This window comes from Phalacrocorax carbo, chromosome 9, assembly GCF_963921805.1.
Source record: "Phalacrocorax carbo chromosome 9, bPhaCar2.1, whole genome shotgun sequence".
Lineage (NCBI taxonomy): Eukaryota > Metazoa > Chordata > Aves > Suliformes > Phalacrocoracidae > Phalacrocorax > Phalacrocorax carbo.
In genome coordinates, this window is record NC_087521.1 from 33,358,670 (window position 1) to 33,373,455 (window position 14,786).

Here is a 14,786-nt window from a genome sequence, read left to right on the forward strand (position 1 = left end):
CTCAGCTTAGACTTCTACAGCACGTGAAAACAAGGAGACTTCTGACAGAAATCCACAGGACAGGGCTATCACTGTCATTTAAAATTATTAGTTACACATACAACATTTCACATGAATGCTGCAATCTACAGCACAGCAGTCATTACCAAAAAAGAAACCAACTACTTGGGAACTCACAGCTGCCCTTTTTTCTTTCCTCTGCAAATTTTCAGAAGAAAAGTATGTTCTAAACCTCTGTTTGCTTGTGTCGTCATCTGCTTGCTTCTGTAATGGCTTAGCTGCAGATAAAGGCTTCTTTGTCGAGCATCCTTGAATTTTTTGAGTTTTCCCTTTAACTTCTTTATCAGTCTTCATAGCCTTGATGTTTTGGGCTCTCTTGATCCATGGGACCTTTTGATCATATTTCACTTGTTCTGAATCATTTCTTGCCATTTCAGCCTAAAGATAAATTATAAATGTAATAAAAGGAGATTTTATCTTCAAGGCTGTCAGAAGAGTCTGTGGATAACTTTGAACTTCTGAGGCATGGCCTGTTTTTCATGTTAGCCAGCAACTATGACCAGTGATTTTCATTAAGCAACGGAAGTTTAAAACTAGAGGTAAATATTTCATTATAGCGTAATACATGCTAGTAGTAATAAGCAGTTTTCTAACGTTTTCAAGTTGTGAGTCAATCATGTTTAACTATTGACGTGACAGAACTACGTAAGGCAGAAAAATATAATGCAAAAACCTGAGCTCGTTTTTTCCAGCCATACCTGGATTTCTACGCTGATTGCCTTAATCCACTCGTCCACAGTCTTTTTGATACGAATCTCTTCCAGTACATCTCTGAAACAGAAGAACAAACTATTTTAGGTCATTGCTTCTTAAATTGCACAGGTTTTCCTGGGAAAGTAGTGACCTACAAACACTATGAAAAGAGAAACCCAGAACACAGAGACAGTAAGATTATGTACCCCTACAGTCTCCAAAAGGCACTAAGCAACCCTATCTGAGTTTCCCAAACCTAAATCTGTTCCTATACAACGTACCTGCAAACCCTGTCCCCACCCCCGTATATACTGTCATTACTACAAACTTCTACAACTAAGTGGCAGCCATGGGTCAGTTCCTGTTTTCATCAAGGCAACAAAAACATTCCAACTCAAAAGACAAAAAGCAGACGACAAAAATTACTACTTCTTCTAAAAGCTAATGATAGCAGATGATATGCCTGAAAAAATCTTGACATTAAGAGAATAATCTTGTGTTTTCCTGAGGAAGGTAACTAAAGAGCATTTCAATAAGAGAACTTTCATTATGATTCAAGCAGGAGTATTTAACACAACTAATTAAGCAGAAGTTCAAAAGCCAAAGATCTACTGTAGGATGACTAATTCTGTAACACAGGTTAATGAAGCCTTTTCTGTCTAGAATTATTAAATTTTCCTATTAATGCAAGTTTTTCTATAAAAAGCTGTGTCCCCTTGTCATGACAGCAGAGCAGTTTGTCCAGGTGATAGAGTCTCAGAATTCAGATTTAAGTTCTGGAGCATAGATCACACCATGAAGTAACAAAATTCAGTTCACGTCAGGAGGGTTAAAAAACATCTGACGTTCAAGAGAATCATCTCATGATTGCAAAGAAGAATGAAGAAATACTTTTTTTAGGGAACTGCACTATTTCTTCAATGCATGGAGTTCAAAAACTTGAAAGAGAGTTGATAAAAGGTGAGCACATACCACAGGCAGTCACACAAAGCACTGAGTAATAGGGTCTAACCTGTTCGTAGTCAAGGCGTTAATAAAAGCGTACATGGTGTCCCCATCTTTTGCGCGAATAACAGCTTCCAAATTTTCTTCAAGAACCTTTTTATTGTTTTGAACTCCTCTCAAAATCCTTTCAGCATCTCTTAGTATAGATTTTGGCACTTTAACATTTTGAAGGATGGATGGTTTATTGAGCTGATGAAGTTCAGGAAAATCAGACACATCAGCAGGCTTTTTTGACTAAAATTGAAACAGAAGTGCTAGCTTTTAATCAGAGATTGTAATTTCAATTTTCTGCACACTGATCAGAATTCCTATTCATCTATTATCAAATCAATGGCCATCATATGAAATACCATCTACAGGTACTATTATCAACTTCAATTACACAAGAACATTCAGTATGTTGCAAATGTATTTAAAGGTTAAGCAAATGGAAACACATCCAAAAGCTCTCAAATGTGAAATGATGTAATATATAAGAAGCAATGCTAATTGAAGCAAATAAACATGTGAAAAGATGGCAATTAGATACATGAAGTATTACATGCAAACCTCTTCATGTAACAGTACTTAAGTATAATTAAAAGCATAATAAAAACCAAAATCCTCTAAATATATGCACTCATTTGGCATCAATCTATCCCAAGAAACACCAGGCAATGCACGTACATTTTTACCACAACAAAATAAACCCCACAAACAGCACCATGACCCTCTCCCCCTTTTGCAACTATTAGCCTTTTACTTTGCAGAACCCTTTTACAGAGATAAAAATTGAGCATTTATTAGCTGCTAAATACAAAGGAAGGGACACAAGTACGGGGAAACACAGAGCCAAACAGCTACAGTTCTCACATCCATTTTCACACTCCTGTTGAAACCCAGAGGGCCCCGAATAGGGTGCTTCATTTTCCAGAAGCAAAAAAAAAAATTAAAAAGTGAAAAATGTACTTAAAGAAACCACAAAACAAAATACCCAAACTTGAGTAGGCTCTGAAAGCATTAACTGAATTAATTCAAAAAAATCTCACAGATTGAAAATCAGCTCTGGCTTTAAGGCTACTCTTTTATTAAATCAGATTTAAACAAAAGTTTATGTTCTAACAGGTGTACTGCCAAAGACCAGTGGACGTAACAAAATAGAAATCAACATACTGATCCCATGATTTTGTTTTTGCCTGGTGAGAAAAGGATAAAATACCAAATTATTTACCCATTTTATATAGGCTTTCATTTCAAAATGAAATTTTTGACAAATGCTAGCTCAATAAGACAGGTGAAATTTGTGAGAAAATGTAAGAAATACAGAAACATGTTCAATCGTAAAATGATGTAGACCTGCCAATTAGACTCAGATCATGAAATGGTAATTGCATTAGCAGCCCACATGATGCCCGTTTGGAGGCGGCAGTTCTCTGCCAGACACTTGTATTATTCCCTCAAAGATAGCTCACTGAGACTGAATAAGACAAGTCAAAGAACAAGTTAAATCTGACTTTGAGTAATGCAATCTGTACATAACAGCAGCCTTTTCAAAAAAATACAGGGATGAAATAGTTACTGTGGTGTTATCTCATTGCCAGCATATGCAAAACTGTTTCATTATTACAGTATTAAAAAAAACCCAAACCATAAAAATTCAAGGTGTACCTTAATAAGATCATTCATGTCTGATTTCCATGAATTTGCTTCCTAAAAAGACAGAAGAAGAGCTGTTGAAACTTACCTAAACACAGATCTGTCAGGTAAAATCTAGAGCACAATGAATTCCCTGTGAACTACTAAATCTCACTGCACACTTCTTTTGGATTAGAGCACCACCTTCTGTTCCATCTCAGCCTGTCTTGGTTAATTCAGGCCTTTCATTTGTATAACAAAGCTAGTGGTCATTTACCCCAAGCATTTATCTTCTCACTCTACATCTCTCAATGATGAGAAGTCAATAGCTAAGTATCTAATTGACTCAACTTCACATTTGCTGAACTCATCATCTTTGTCTTCCTATTGACCTTTTTCATAAGAAGACATTTGAATCCATTTATGACAACTGCATCTTTCTCACCTGCCATTCCTTCTCCCATCCTGTCCTGTTCTGTGCTGCCTATACTAACGAATATTATTCAATGTCAGTTTTTAGCAATATTGGTAAGCAAATATTTGCAATGTAAATGGGGCACGTGGCATTGGTTCTCTTACTAATAAGAAGAGTTAAATGTGCAACCCACTAGTATCTTACAAAATCTATGAAACAATGCATCAGCCATACTGTAAGATATGACAGATGAAGCTATGTTTTCTAAAGGTACAGTAACAAATAACTGGCATATAATACACAGTAGTTTTAGGAAAATACACAAGCCAAAACCTTCAACCACAGAAGCAAACCAACAGAATCAAATCTATTATGCTACAAGCCAATTCACAAAGCTGTGCATATTCAAGTCTTTCTTCTTTCCCACCGCTTACGTTTATCAAGACCAGAGGACCACAGCAGACAGGCTAAATGATCAGCTATATCTTCCTTCCAGGTGGAACCAGTTTAACAAACAGATAAAAGCCTCGATTTTCAAAGCCAGGCACACACAAGTCCCATGTTGCCAGCACAGAACCATTATAGCACCGAAGGTACAAACCCATTAGCATGAGAAACGACACAATGATGCATGCCAGGCAATTCTTTGGAAACAGCACTTTTTACAAAAAGAAATGGCAAAACGAGAAAGGAAGTAGCTTAAGTCATTCCTAAAGTTGACTGCAGATAAACAGAATATTGTTCTTTCCCAAATGGGAATGTTAAATCATGTCTGTAGTGCTAGTATCACAGCAAGAAAGCAAGCAGAAACCAGGCACTGAAAACATCTGAAACCTTACAACAACAAATAAATAAAACTTTTTTTTAACCTGTTTTATGTTTGGTAAAACTGCAGAAAGAGCCCCTACAGTCTAGTCCATTGTGTACTCACCGAGACATTACTCGGGCTCAAAGCCCTTCCACATATGAAGACTAGAGTATTTCAAGAAATTGTAAACAAATGTCAGTCTTTTTATGGAGGCAGAAGCAAGGGCAACTCTTTCACAGATACCAGGCCTCTCAGTTTTTCTCTACATTTTTTATTCCCCTTATTCAAACTCTTGGTCATTCCAATAACGTGGACTTTACCTGTAGCATGTCACGCATTTCTCGTCTCAACTGGCCCAGATCTTGAAGTAAATCATCTGCTTTTTTCACTGTTTTCTCAATTGAATTGTAATTTTGGAAGGAGCTTTCGAAAGCGGGGAATGAGTCTGTATGCAAGGCAGTATGCCTGTTGGGAGAAACACCAATTAAGTTTCGCAGTTCCTTGTATCACCCAAGAAAGTAGCCAAATTTGAAACTGAGCATGAATTCAATGTGCAAGAATACCAAACCTTCATGTAAAATGGAATTTGCTTTTTCACTTGAGGTTAAGGACAGGTTATTGGGTTTTCTCTTTTTACCACTTAACACCTTGAGCTGTATCCTGGTATTCTGAACAGTGAAACTACATCTAAAATTCAGATCTAATAGAGCAACATTTAAACTTTGGATGCCTTTCCATTTGAAGCAATTAATATTTTTGTCTATACTATCATAAATAAGACAGTATTTACATAGCTGTTTCTTATTATATTAGTTAAATTATGACATCAAACTCTTGCCTGGAGAAAATATGTTTCAGACTGGATGGCTAAAAACATTTCCTAACTCACTCTTAAAGCCCAGAAACTGGTATGCTGATGCTGCTCCTTCCCAACAAAGCATTCTCCTACAGCTCCCACAAGCAGGCAGCTTGGAGCCTCACTGACATAGGCAGTTCCACTTGAACACAATGCCTGCATAGCTGGCTTCCTGACACTACTCCACAAGCTGCTGCAATAGAAGAAATATACTCAGAAGACAGAAAAGCACTCCAAGTGACACCTGCTGACCTCTGAGAAAGGTGTTACAAACTATTCTTAGCAAGGAGCTTTCATCTACCTTCAGGACAACAGATGCAAAAGCAGCACAGAAATACCACTGCTCCAGTGTTTCACTTCAAGCAGAGCTTTGTCAGACTCAAGGACCACGCCACTGACTCAATGACACCATCAATATCTAATACACCTTTCTCAATTTCATGAAAACAAGCCAAAAATCTTACTCAGGTTTGGACTGTTATGTTTATTTACCTGTCTCTGTCAGAATGCCAGCTCATTTTATTACTGTTTAATATTGCCTTCTCGGAAAACTCAGTTTGCTTCAGTGGCATCTCTTGAGAATTCACAACATGCTCAAGAAGTCTTCCTCCAGCTAAGGCAGAAAAAAAAAGTTACATTTACTGTTAAGTTTGTTCAATATATTTAATACTTACTTTCCCTTTCCAGATATTTCACCATTACATAATAATCACTAAGGATAAAAAATTATTTTTACTAAATTTTAAAACACAGATTTACTTCAGATAAGTCACATAAAACCACTCACACTAATCTACCTTGCTAAGGTAAAGCAGGCATAGTAAAGTTAGAAAACAGATGAATGAAACTGACAGTAATTAACTGAGTCACAGAGAAACATTCTCTCCATAATGTCACAGATTTGTTCTCCTTCCACTGTCTCTTTTTATCTATTCCTGGACCCATGGGACAACAGGAACATGTGACAGCTTTGTGAAAGAGAGCTAGAAGCAGCAGTTTGAGAAGGATCTGATGAAGACACAAACAGGTACTTTGTCCATGACAGAGTACAATGGCTGCATCTTATCTTAGATCCTCAAGCAATTCTAAACGCAACCAGCTAAAAAAGATGCTTTATTTTTTATGAAATCTTCAAAACTCAGTTTAATGCTGCTGAACTGATCAAAAGTAGTGAAAGAAAGTTACTTCTTTTGCTTTACAGATGCTATTTTCATTATGATGGCCTGGAGACCCTATGAATGCATGTTTTTATAAAAAAAATAATCAGTTCAACCAATGATAATGAAGAAGTTATTGAGTAGATCCCAAGTTTTTCATTATTCTATATAATGATCCTTGAACCTCACAGTGAACGGTCATTCAATTTTTCATCTGAGAAAACATTTCAGTGAGCAGTCACGTCGAGACGCCAGAGGTTACACCACTTCTGTCATTAAGCCTTCAGTTAGTTGAGTCAGTGACTAATCTACACAATGAACCTTTCTCAAACGTACTTTCAAATATTCTGAATATACGTATTTCAGTGCCAGCAACCCAACAGCTCAGATTAGGTGAGGAACACACAAAGTAACCCTCAGGCCATACTGTTCATGACAGTGGAGGACAGGAGTGTCTTACCCACAGTACCTTCATGGGTGGATTTGGGAATATTTTCCTTTTCTGTTACAGGGTTTTCTCTCTTTGAGATTTTCACATTTTTTGATACAGGTTCAGGAGCATATCTCCGAGGAACTGGTGTCTTTAGAGGAGACTTTTGTGTATGTATGGCATGACTTTGAAATGGGCTTGAATATGCTTCGGGGGGAAAAAAGGTAATGTTATTTAAATGTTAACAATTCTCTTCATAGGAAAACAAATCTAGAAAAAAAAAACAAGCCAACATTACGAATTTTTCAAAAATGCAAAATGTTACAGAACTGGTTAAAAAGTAAACAGGAAGAAAGTTTCATTCTTACAAGTGCTATTATAAAGGGATCAAAAAAACCCCAAATCCAAACATAGTACGAGCTAGTTCATTGCAAGCTTCCACATAGAGTATTTCTCAGTTAAATTATTTTAGGTTAAGCGTAGGCCTCTCTTGGTGCAGACTAAGCACTCAGTAAGTACTAAATTCTCACTTTAATTTAAACTGGAACATTTTCAGAATAAATGGAAAATATTATATAGTACATTAGGCAATAAAATCAATTACACAGAGGAACTGTTTACTACTCGTTACTGATGTGATATACAATCCAGTATTAATGGAAACAAAATTAATGCAAAACTAACACTGGAAGTAAGATATTAAGGATTTGTTTTCACCTGGGTTGGGTGAACCACTGGTGGGAAAGAAACCCCTCTGACATGAAGACGCTCCGTTAGTAAGCAGTCGCTGTTCTGGCTTCTCAGATTGTTTTGTCATGAGACTGGAGGAAGGTACATGAATTTTCTGTAAGCCACCTGTGTTGACTGCAGAGCTGATAAGATGAGACTGAGAGACAAAATTACAAAGTATTTCTGATATATCCATCAGTTTCCGCAAGTAAAACTCTAAGCATGAATACTTGCCATGTAATCATATTAACCAGACTTTGACATGCTATTTGAGAGGAGAGTCATTTACAATAACCTTGGAACACAGACTTTATTCTGCCTTTCAAAAACCACGCAGGACTCTCCGAATAAAAAATTTAAAACTGTTCATAGATTTTTAATCTGACTAGCTGCTTATTAAATGAAAGCTTCTTCAATCAACAAAGGTCTAAACAATTTCTTAGTGGGAAGGAGAACATTTCACAATTTTTGCATTTACTTTCCACAGACAGAGAAACTATGGGGGAGGAGCGGAGCAGATACCTGGGACAGAACCAGGAATAAAAATTTTCCCAAACAGCTCTGAGCTCATGTGCTGGCCACTGCATCTTTTCTTTCCAATACTAAGATATAATCCAAATTATTATAACACTGACACACAGAAAAAATTACTAAGCTAAGGCTTCTGCATTCTTACTTAGATACCTGAATATCCATTTGTTGCTCCTGTAACTTTTCCAAACGCTGAATCCGTTGCACCATGAAAGCATTCATTTGTTTTTCAAGCTCACCAACTCTTTCATGACAACGGGGCTTCTCATGTTGAGACATTGTGTTTGTTTGCTGTTCAGCAACACGCTGCAGTTGTCTGTCTGTCTCCTGCAGTTTATGAAGTAATGCTGAAACTGAGTTAACTTTTGCTTCCAATTCATTTTGAACCTGGGAGAAAAAAATAAAAGTGGGGGAAAAAAAAACAACCAACCAACCAACCCTTACTGCAAGAGGTGTAGGCATGAAGGGAAACATCCTTCCCATCACCATGGAACACATGGAAACAAACAAATAAAATCCTAGTTAGACCTAATTTTTGGTGGTTTAGTGAACCTATGAAATTCTTCTAAAAGATAAATCAATTGTGTCTGTCTGTTTGCCCATTTAGCCAAATCCAAATTAGTTCTCTCTGGTATATTGATCAGTAAGTCTGAGATTACTAACACACAGAAAAAAGTAAGCAGACACATTCAGTCTCTCTGGCTCTACTACCAGCAATTTCAACACCTACTACTTCATGTGGACAAAGAAATAATGTTACCACAAACTACTTACTTTAAGAAGTGGAGCTGCAGCAGCAATGGCAGCAGCAGTTGCTGCTGCGACAGTTGTTGCAGAATCAACTTCCCTGTGCGTTGACCTGGTGTCTTGGCCAATACTTTGTTTTTTTTCTGTGGAGGCATTTCCTAAGAGCTGTACCTTCACCTCCTTAGGTACAGGAGCATTTTGAGTTCTATAAAAATAAACAAGTGCCTGTAAATAGCATTGTTTCCTCCATATCCCCTCCAAGCAAGTTATTTCCCGCGTGTAGCACTGGTATCACTACTTATATAGGCATTTCTCTTTGAAGCTCCTGAAGCCCAAGAAGTACTTTTATTCTCATTTTTAGCATGACACAGGAAATTTCTCAGGATTATGTTACAGATTCTATTATAAAAGGCACTTCCCCGTGATGACTGCGACCAAAACAAGGAATATGTTTACATGTTGTATTTTGCAAAGTTCAACGTACTAGAACAAAGTCCAACTAAATTTCTGATCTTCAAGACTTCCAGTCTATGGACAAACAGGACGTGTCCTTATCTGTCTTTAAAAATATTATATGGTTCTGGCACGAAATGAATTACCTGTCAGAGCAGTTCTTGCCTTACTCTCGTATCATGAAATCATTAATTCAAACAGCCTAAAGGCATTACCAAAAAATATGTAAAATCAACAAGATACTCCAGTGAGCTCTGAATGCTAAAATAAACTGAGGACACCTTCATAGACAGAAGAAGAATACTAACAGAGAACAATAAAGAATACTTTTTCCATACCAGCTATGCATTTTGGCAGAAGCTGAAGAAGTAGTACAGTAGTACACCTGTACAGACACAGAACAGCTGAGACACTAAGAACAACATACACTTACTTTTGCTTTAGCACCGCTCTCAAAGCCTCTTTCTGGCCAGTAGCATATTGAGAAATAAAAACATCATCTGTGGGGAAGGACATAAAATATACTTTGTCAGGTTAACTGACACAAAAGGCCTATTTTAGAGGTAGACACAAAGCATTATTTCAACAGCAAGTACAATTTTGCTGCAAAGAATCTGTGGCCTGCACAAACCACATTATCTATTGCAACAACAAACTCGTTCCCTTCACTAAGTAGCAGGCTTGAATCATGATGAGAGTAAGGGTAGGCTTCATTTAATGAAATGTTATGTAGTATTGAATGTTGGTATCAATAAAATCTATTTCAGTATGCTGTGCAAATGACAACACTTTCATAAAATTTGGGGAAAAATGACATATAAATGGTAACTTGAGCTCAGACAACCTGTTCAATAAAACCCTGCAAATTCTAACTTGAAAAAAAATGTAATTAAAAAAAATCGTTGTCATAAATGACACCAAATTTTCTTAATAGCTTTAAGTTATGGTAAAAGGATGGCAGGTTCTCCTTCATCCACTGTTTGCAGAGCAGAGGTAACAACCCAAGATGTGGCAGTTTCAGTGTTTCTCTGCTGTCAACTACGAACAGCTGGTACACACATGCTGATAAGCCAGCTAGCTGCTGCCCCTGTGCGCGTAAAAGAGGAAGCAAAAGTATTGCTTTTTGGCCTTAAATGGGGGTATTGATTTGTGTTTCTTTCCTCTACACAGCACATATCCAAGAGTGGATTGCCTTTGAAAAGTCTTTACTTCCCCAAATCTTATCCAAACTGACTGGCAGGTTCAGAAGTTAAAGAAAAGACATCGACAACGTGATTTCTTAGATTCTTAAGGATTAAAAATATACTTTCCATGGTGTAGGTTGCTTGCAGAAAAACATGCGTTTGTAGTACGATTACTCACAACAGGAAAACGCATCCAAAAAAGGTCCCCCCCGCAAATTCTCTATTCAGAGATATGAGTGATTCGATTACCAAAAGGAACTCAACATGCTTGTGTGCTGGTAGAAGTCCCTCTCAGTTAATCACAAGAGCTACATGATCTAGTGTAATACCAGCAAGACTGAAGTAAAATTTGCACAATATAAGAATGTAAATTACAATTATCGTCTTTTTATCAAAGAAACCTTTGAATATTTTAACTCAAAAGTTTCTACAATGAAGAGAACTACCGAAGATAAAATGAAAGCTCCCTTTTTCTCTAATTAATCAGTTTTCTTACAAAAAAGGGGCTGTAGCAGTCCATCAATGTTTCTTACCTTTAGGTCTTCTGCTATCTTCCTGTAGCAGTGAAGGATCATCTTGTACTGCAGCTTCTATAGGATACTCCTTCAGAACAAGAAGAGCAGAAAAGCATAAATCAAAGCCTCTGGTATCAGTGGGCAAAATTTTAGAAGCAGATAGAATTACTTAATACACAAATATAAGCATCTCCACACACTAACACAAGGTCTTGGAAGAAAATATGTTAAGATCTCTCCTGCAGAATCATCTGGACTTCGAAGTCAAGAGCTCACATGACATTTTAGGGACAAAACCCCCAGAAACACAACTCAAACTTAAAGTATATATTCTAAGTGCTGATTAAGTTTATTCCCATTTATGGCCAAAGAAGTTGTGGGGAAACAACATGTATTTAAGTTTATACAAGTTGCTGATCTCAGACAATTCAGGATTGCCCATGCACACAGAATTAAGCACTCGTAACACTGACTGTAGTACTGAAAGGACAGAGCTGAATTTTCTCGAAGTGGAATCCATGAATAATCAAAAGTCTATGAGAAGTCCTAAAGGCAAGTTAGGAAGGTAAAAGTATCTTTCTTAACCTTATTTGATGATGGAGTACTCCACCATACTTTTGAGGCACTTGTTCGGCTCACTAGGTCTACTTCGAGTCATGCAGAGACATTGCTGCAATCCTTTCACAGCACAGGTTAATTTTATCCTCACGCATGCTCATCACTATATGGAACCCCTAGGGACAAGTTTCCACTCTATGTAAGGCACGACAAACAAATCAGAATTATAAGGCTTGTTTCCTTTTAAGTATTAAAGAGTTCCATACAAATTAATGTCCATTTCATTATGATATGAAAACAAAAGTCTACAAAAAGTTTTAGGGTTTTAACAAATATTGTTCCACGTGTAACCGTCTTTTCAAAGGAAAAATTAGACTAAAATTTAAAAATAAGCTTTAGTATTAATTATGCAACAGGAGGCAGAACAGTAAACAAGCCCCCCCCCAAACACTTCACCATTAATATCACCGTAGCAGCAACTCGAAGAGGAAAGCAGCTGCACAGTTACTGTGCAGAAGCTGAGCCACAGATTTGCCATGCTTTTACAGAAGCTACAACTTTTTGAAAAAAAAAAAAGCCATTCTCTAAGTTCAGGATTCCCGGAAGGAACAGTAACTTTTCTTACCATTTGTGATACAAACATGGGCTCAGTAGAATTTTCTACTGAAAGCAGATGTTCCGGGCATCCTTTAGTACTCAGGACTCCTAAAATAAGAGCAGTTTTACTGTGGTGATAATGATTTGTTACCCATATTCAGTATACCTTGACTAATCCAAATCTCAACATTTCCTCTGCCTGTATCTTTGGATATCTAAACATAATGAATTTCATAACACAAACGACTACAGCCATCAAGCTGAAGCTTACAAACATTAATGAATTCTGTGAGCCTGGATTACAGACTTGTTTTACAATATATGAAAAAGTCTCTGAAAAACAAGAGCATTAAAAGAATTGACAATGTCTAGCTCAAATTCAAGTCTAATGATCATCGGAGCATAGAGGGTTACTTGTCTAGAGAGATAATTATATGATAACATCTCTTACAGAAGAAGGACATGGAAGACAGTACACATTTTAGATATGTCAGAGACAAATATGTCTTCCTAACACTATAAAAATAACATCTTTTGAAGCTGTTTGAACCTTGACCCCCAAAAGACTAAAATCCTTTCCCCAAAGACTGTAATGGGTATGTATTTTAAGGAAATAAAATGGAAGTTCTGACTGACTACATACATAGCACAGATTGTGTCACTTTTGAACTTGAAGAGAACACGGTACATCTCTGCTGACTCATTCCATTTAAAAAAGACTTAAAATTATTTACTTAATACTACTACATATATTTTTTTTAAAAAGTTACAGAAAAGGATGATATTTAGGTTTTTCATTTCTTTTACTCATCTGTGTGAGCTTCACTGGTACAGGCAGTTGACCAGTACGTGTTGTTTGTGTCAAGCAGGTGGGGTTTAGGAGGGGTAGGGTTTGTTTGTTTGTTTTCCAAGACTACATGAGAAGAAAAATAATTTTAACAGGTAAAATGTAAAGTTACAGTAGATAGCAGGGAAACTTGTTTTTTCCCTAAGAGTTTTTTGAATAGCTGTTTTAACTGACCAGCTCTGAAACTCATGTTGTTCCATAAAACCTGAAAAAATTGCAAATTAAAAAAGACCACAGCTGAATGACTTTCTCAGAATGCCTACTCCCAACATTTAACATATATCACCTTTCAAGTGTCCAATAAACACTTATTTTAAAAGGCAAGTTTGTACAGCTACAGCTTGAACATCTACTTGCTCAAGCTCTCCAAACAAAATCATCTTTAAAGAAGCAGAGAAAGAGAAGCAATTAAAAGACTTTTGATCTCTCTTCTAGTATAAAACCACAAAATAATTCACAAAATTCCATGAGAACACAAAGAAGGCCCAAATATTGGGACTACCTGGAGCTGTCTGTCAGCAAGAGCAATATTTTGTTAGGCACTGATTAGCTTGCTGACTGTACTTTGGGCATAAAATTGAAGAGATATATAAGGGGTCTAAAAAGGTGAGCTACAAACTGCATTAAAAACGGTGACAGGCTGGAAAGTCACCAAGCTTCTTAACTTTCTTCTTTAGGTCCCTGCCCACGTACGCTGTTTCATCCTCTGATGCTGCCTAAAACCTTCCTGCCTAATATATTTGTGAAATGTCACAATGACAGCCATTTTTAAAAAATAAAGATTATAATTGCCTAACTTAATTGGGCTAGGAACCTGGAGTCAAGACCGGAGCTCTGACTGACCACCCCACCCTGCACAAGTCGCTTTTCACATGCGAGACAAAGTCTGGTAAAACAAAGAGGCCAGCACAACTTTTGAAAGAGCGCTGATATTTGCAGTACCAGAATACAAAAATTTCCTTAACTATAAAACTAGCACAGGTCTGAACACACCACGCAGCGATTTTACCTCCAACCTAAGCTGAACACCCACGGTAAATCACGCACCCGATGCCGCGCTGCGGGGCGGTCCGTGGGTTGCTGCCCCGCGGGGAGCCCTGCTCGCCAGCACGGCTGGAGAAGCGCAGGGTGTTCTGCCTTCAGCCTCAGCCGCCTGGCAGGGGGAAACCGCTTCCTGCAGCTTCTTGACAGCGACCGTCACATTTTTCATACGGCCACCGGCGACAGCCTCAGTGGGCCTCTCCCTGCGGACACCCGTGGAGTGGATGAGGACGTCGCCCGCTGTGAGACTCGCCAGGGAGTCCGGGCTGAGGCTGGAGCTGCTTTCTGCTTCCATGAGGAGGGTCTCCTCGCGCAGCTCCGCAAGGGAGGCCGAAGGCAGCGCTCTGTCAAAAGACCGTCCCTGAGGGCTGGGCGCTACGGCGGGAACGGCCCCGCCGCCGGCCCCCGCGCACGGGGAGCAGCCTGAGGGCTGTGGGGGTGGGTTTCCCGCCCGCCCCGGGTACCCCTGTCCGTCCCGGAGCCCCCCTTGCCCGCCCCGGACACCCCCGCCCGCCGCCGGGGCCCTGAGGAGCAGAGAGAGACCGA

At 38.3% G+C, this 14,786-nt stretch overlaps 1 protein-coding gene across 8 annotated transcripts in view; it reads right to left on the reverse strand.

Moving 5' to 3' along the window:
• Positions 1–14,741, reverse strand: part of KIAA0586 (KIAA0586 ortholog) — a 75,562-nt gene extending 60,821 nt beyond the window's left edge. For 4 of the 8 annotated variants that reach the window (XM_064461035.1, XM_064461031.1, XM_064461034.1 and 1 more), the window contains exons 1-14: positions 14,247–14,741; positions 12,381–12,460; positions 11,216–11,285; positions 9,932–9,998; positions 9,073–9,250; positions 8,452–8,685; positions 7,756–7,924; positions 7,069–7,245; positions 5,944–6,064; positions 4,916–5,060; positions 3,406–3,447; positions 1,766–1,992; positions 759–831; positions 178–438 (exon numbers count right to left, since the gene is read on the reverse strand). In XM_064461035.1, coding sequence (XP_064317105.1) covers positions 178–438; positions 759–831; positions 1,766–1,992; positions 3,406–3,447; positions 4,916–5,060; positions 5,944–6,064; positions 7,069–7,245; positions 7,756–7,924; positions 8,452–8,685; positions 9,073–9,250; positions 9,932–9,998; positions 11,216–11,285; positions 12,381–12,460; positions 14,247–14,535 — 2,133 coding nt within the window. In that variant the 5' untranslated portion in view covers positions 14,536–14,741. Of the gene's footprint in view, positions 1–177; positions 439–758; positions 832–1,765; positions 1,993–3,405; positions 3,448–4,915; positions 5,061–5,943; positions 6,065–7,068; positions 7,246–7,755; positions 7,925–8,451; positions 8,686–9,072; positions 9,251–9,931; positions 9,999–11,215; positions 11,286–12,380; positions 12,461–14,208 lie in introns of all 8 variants that reach the window. The other 4 variants (XM_064461036.1, XM_064461032.1, XM_064461037.1 and 1 more) reach the window with 3 other exon arrangements.
• Between the last annotated feature and the right edge of the window lie 45 nt (positions 14,742–14,786).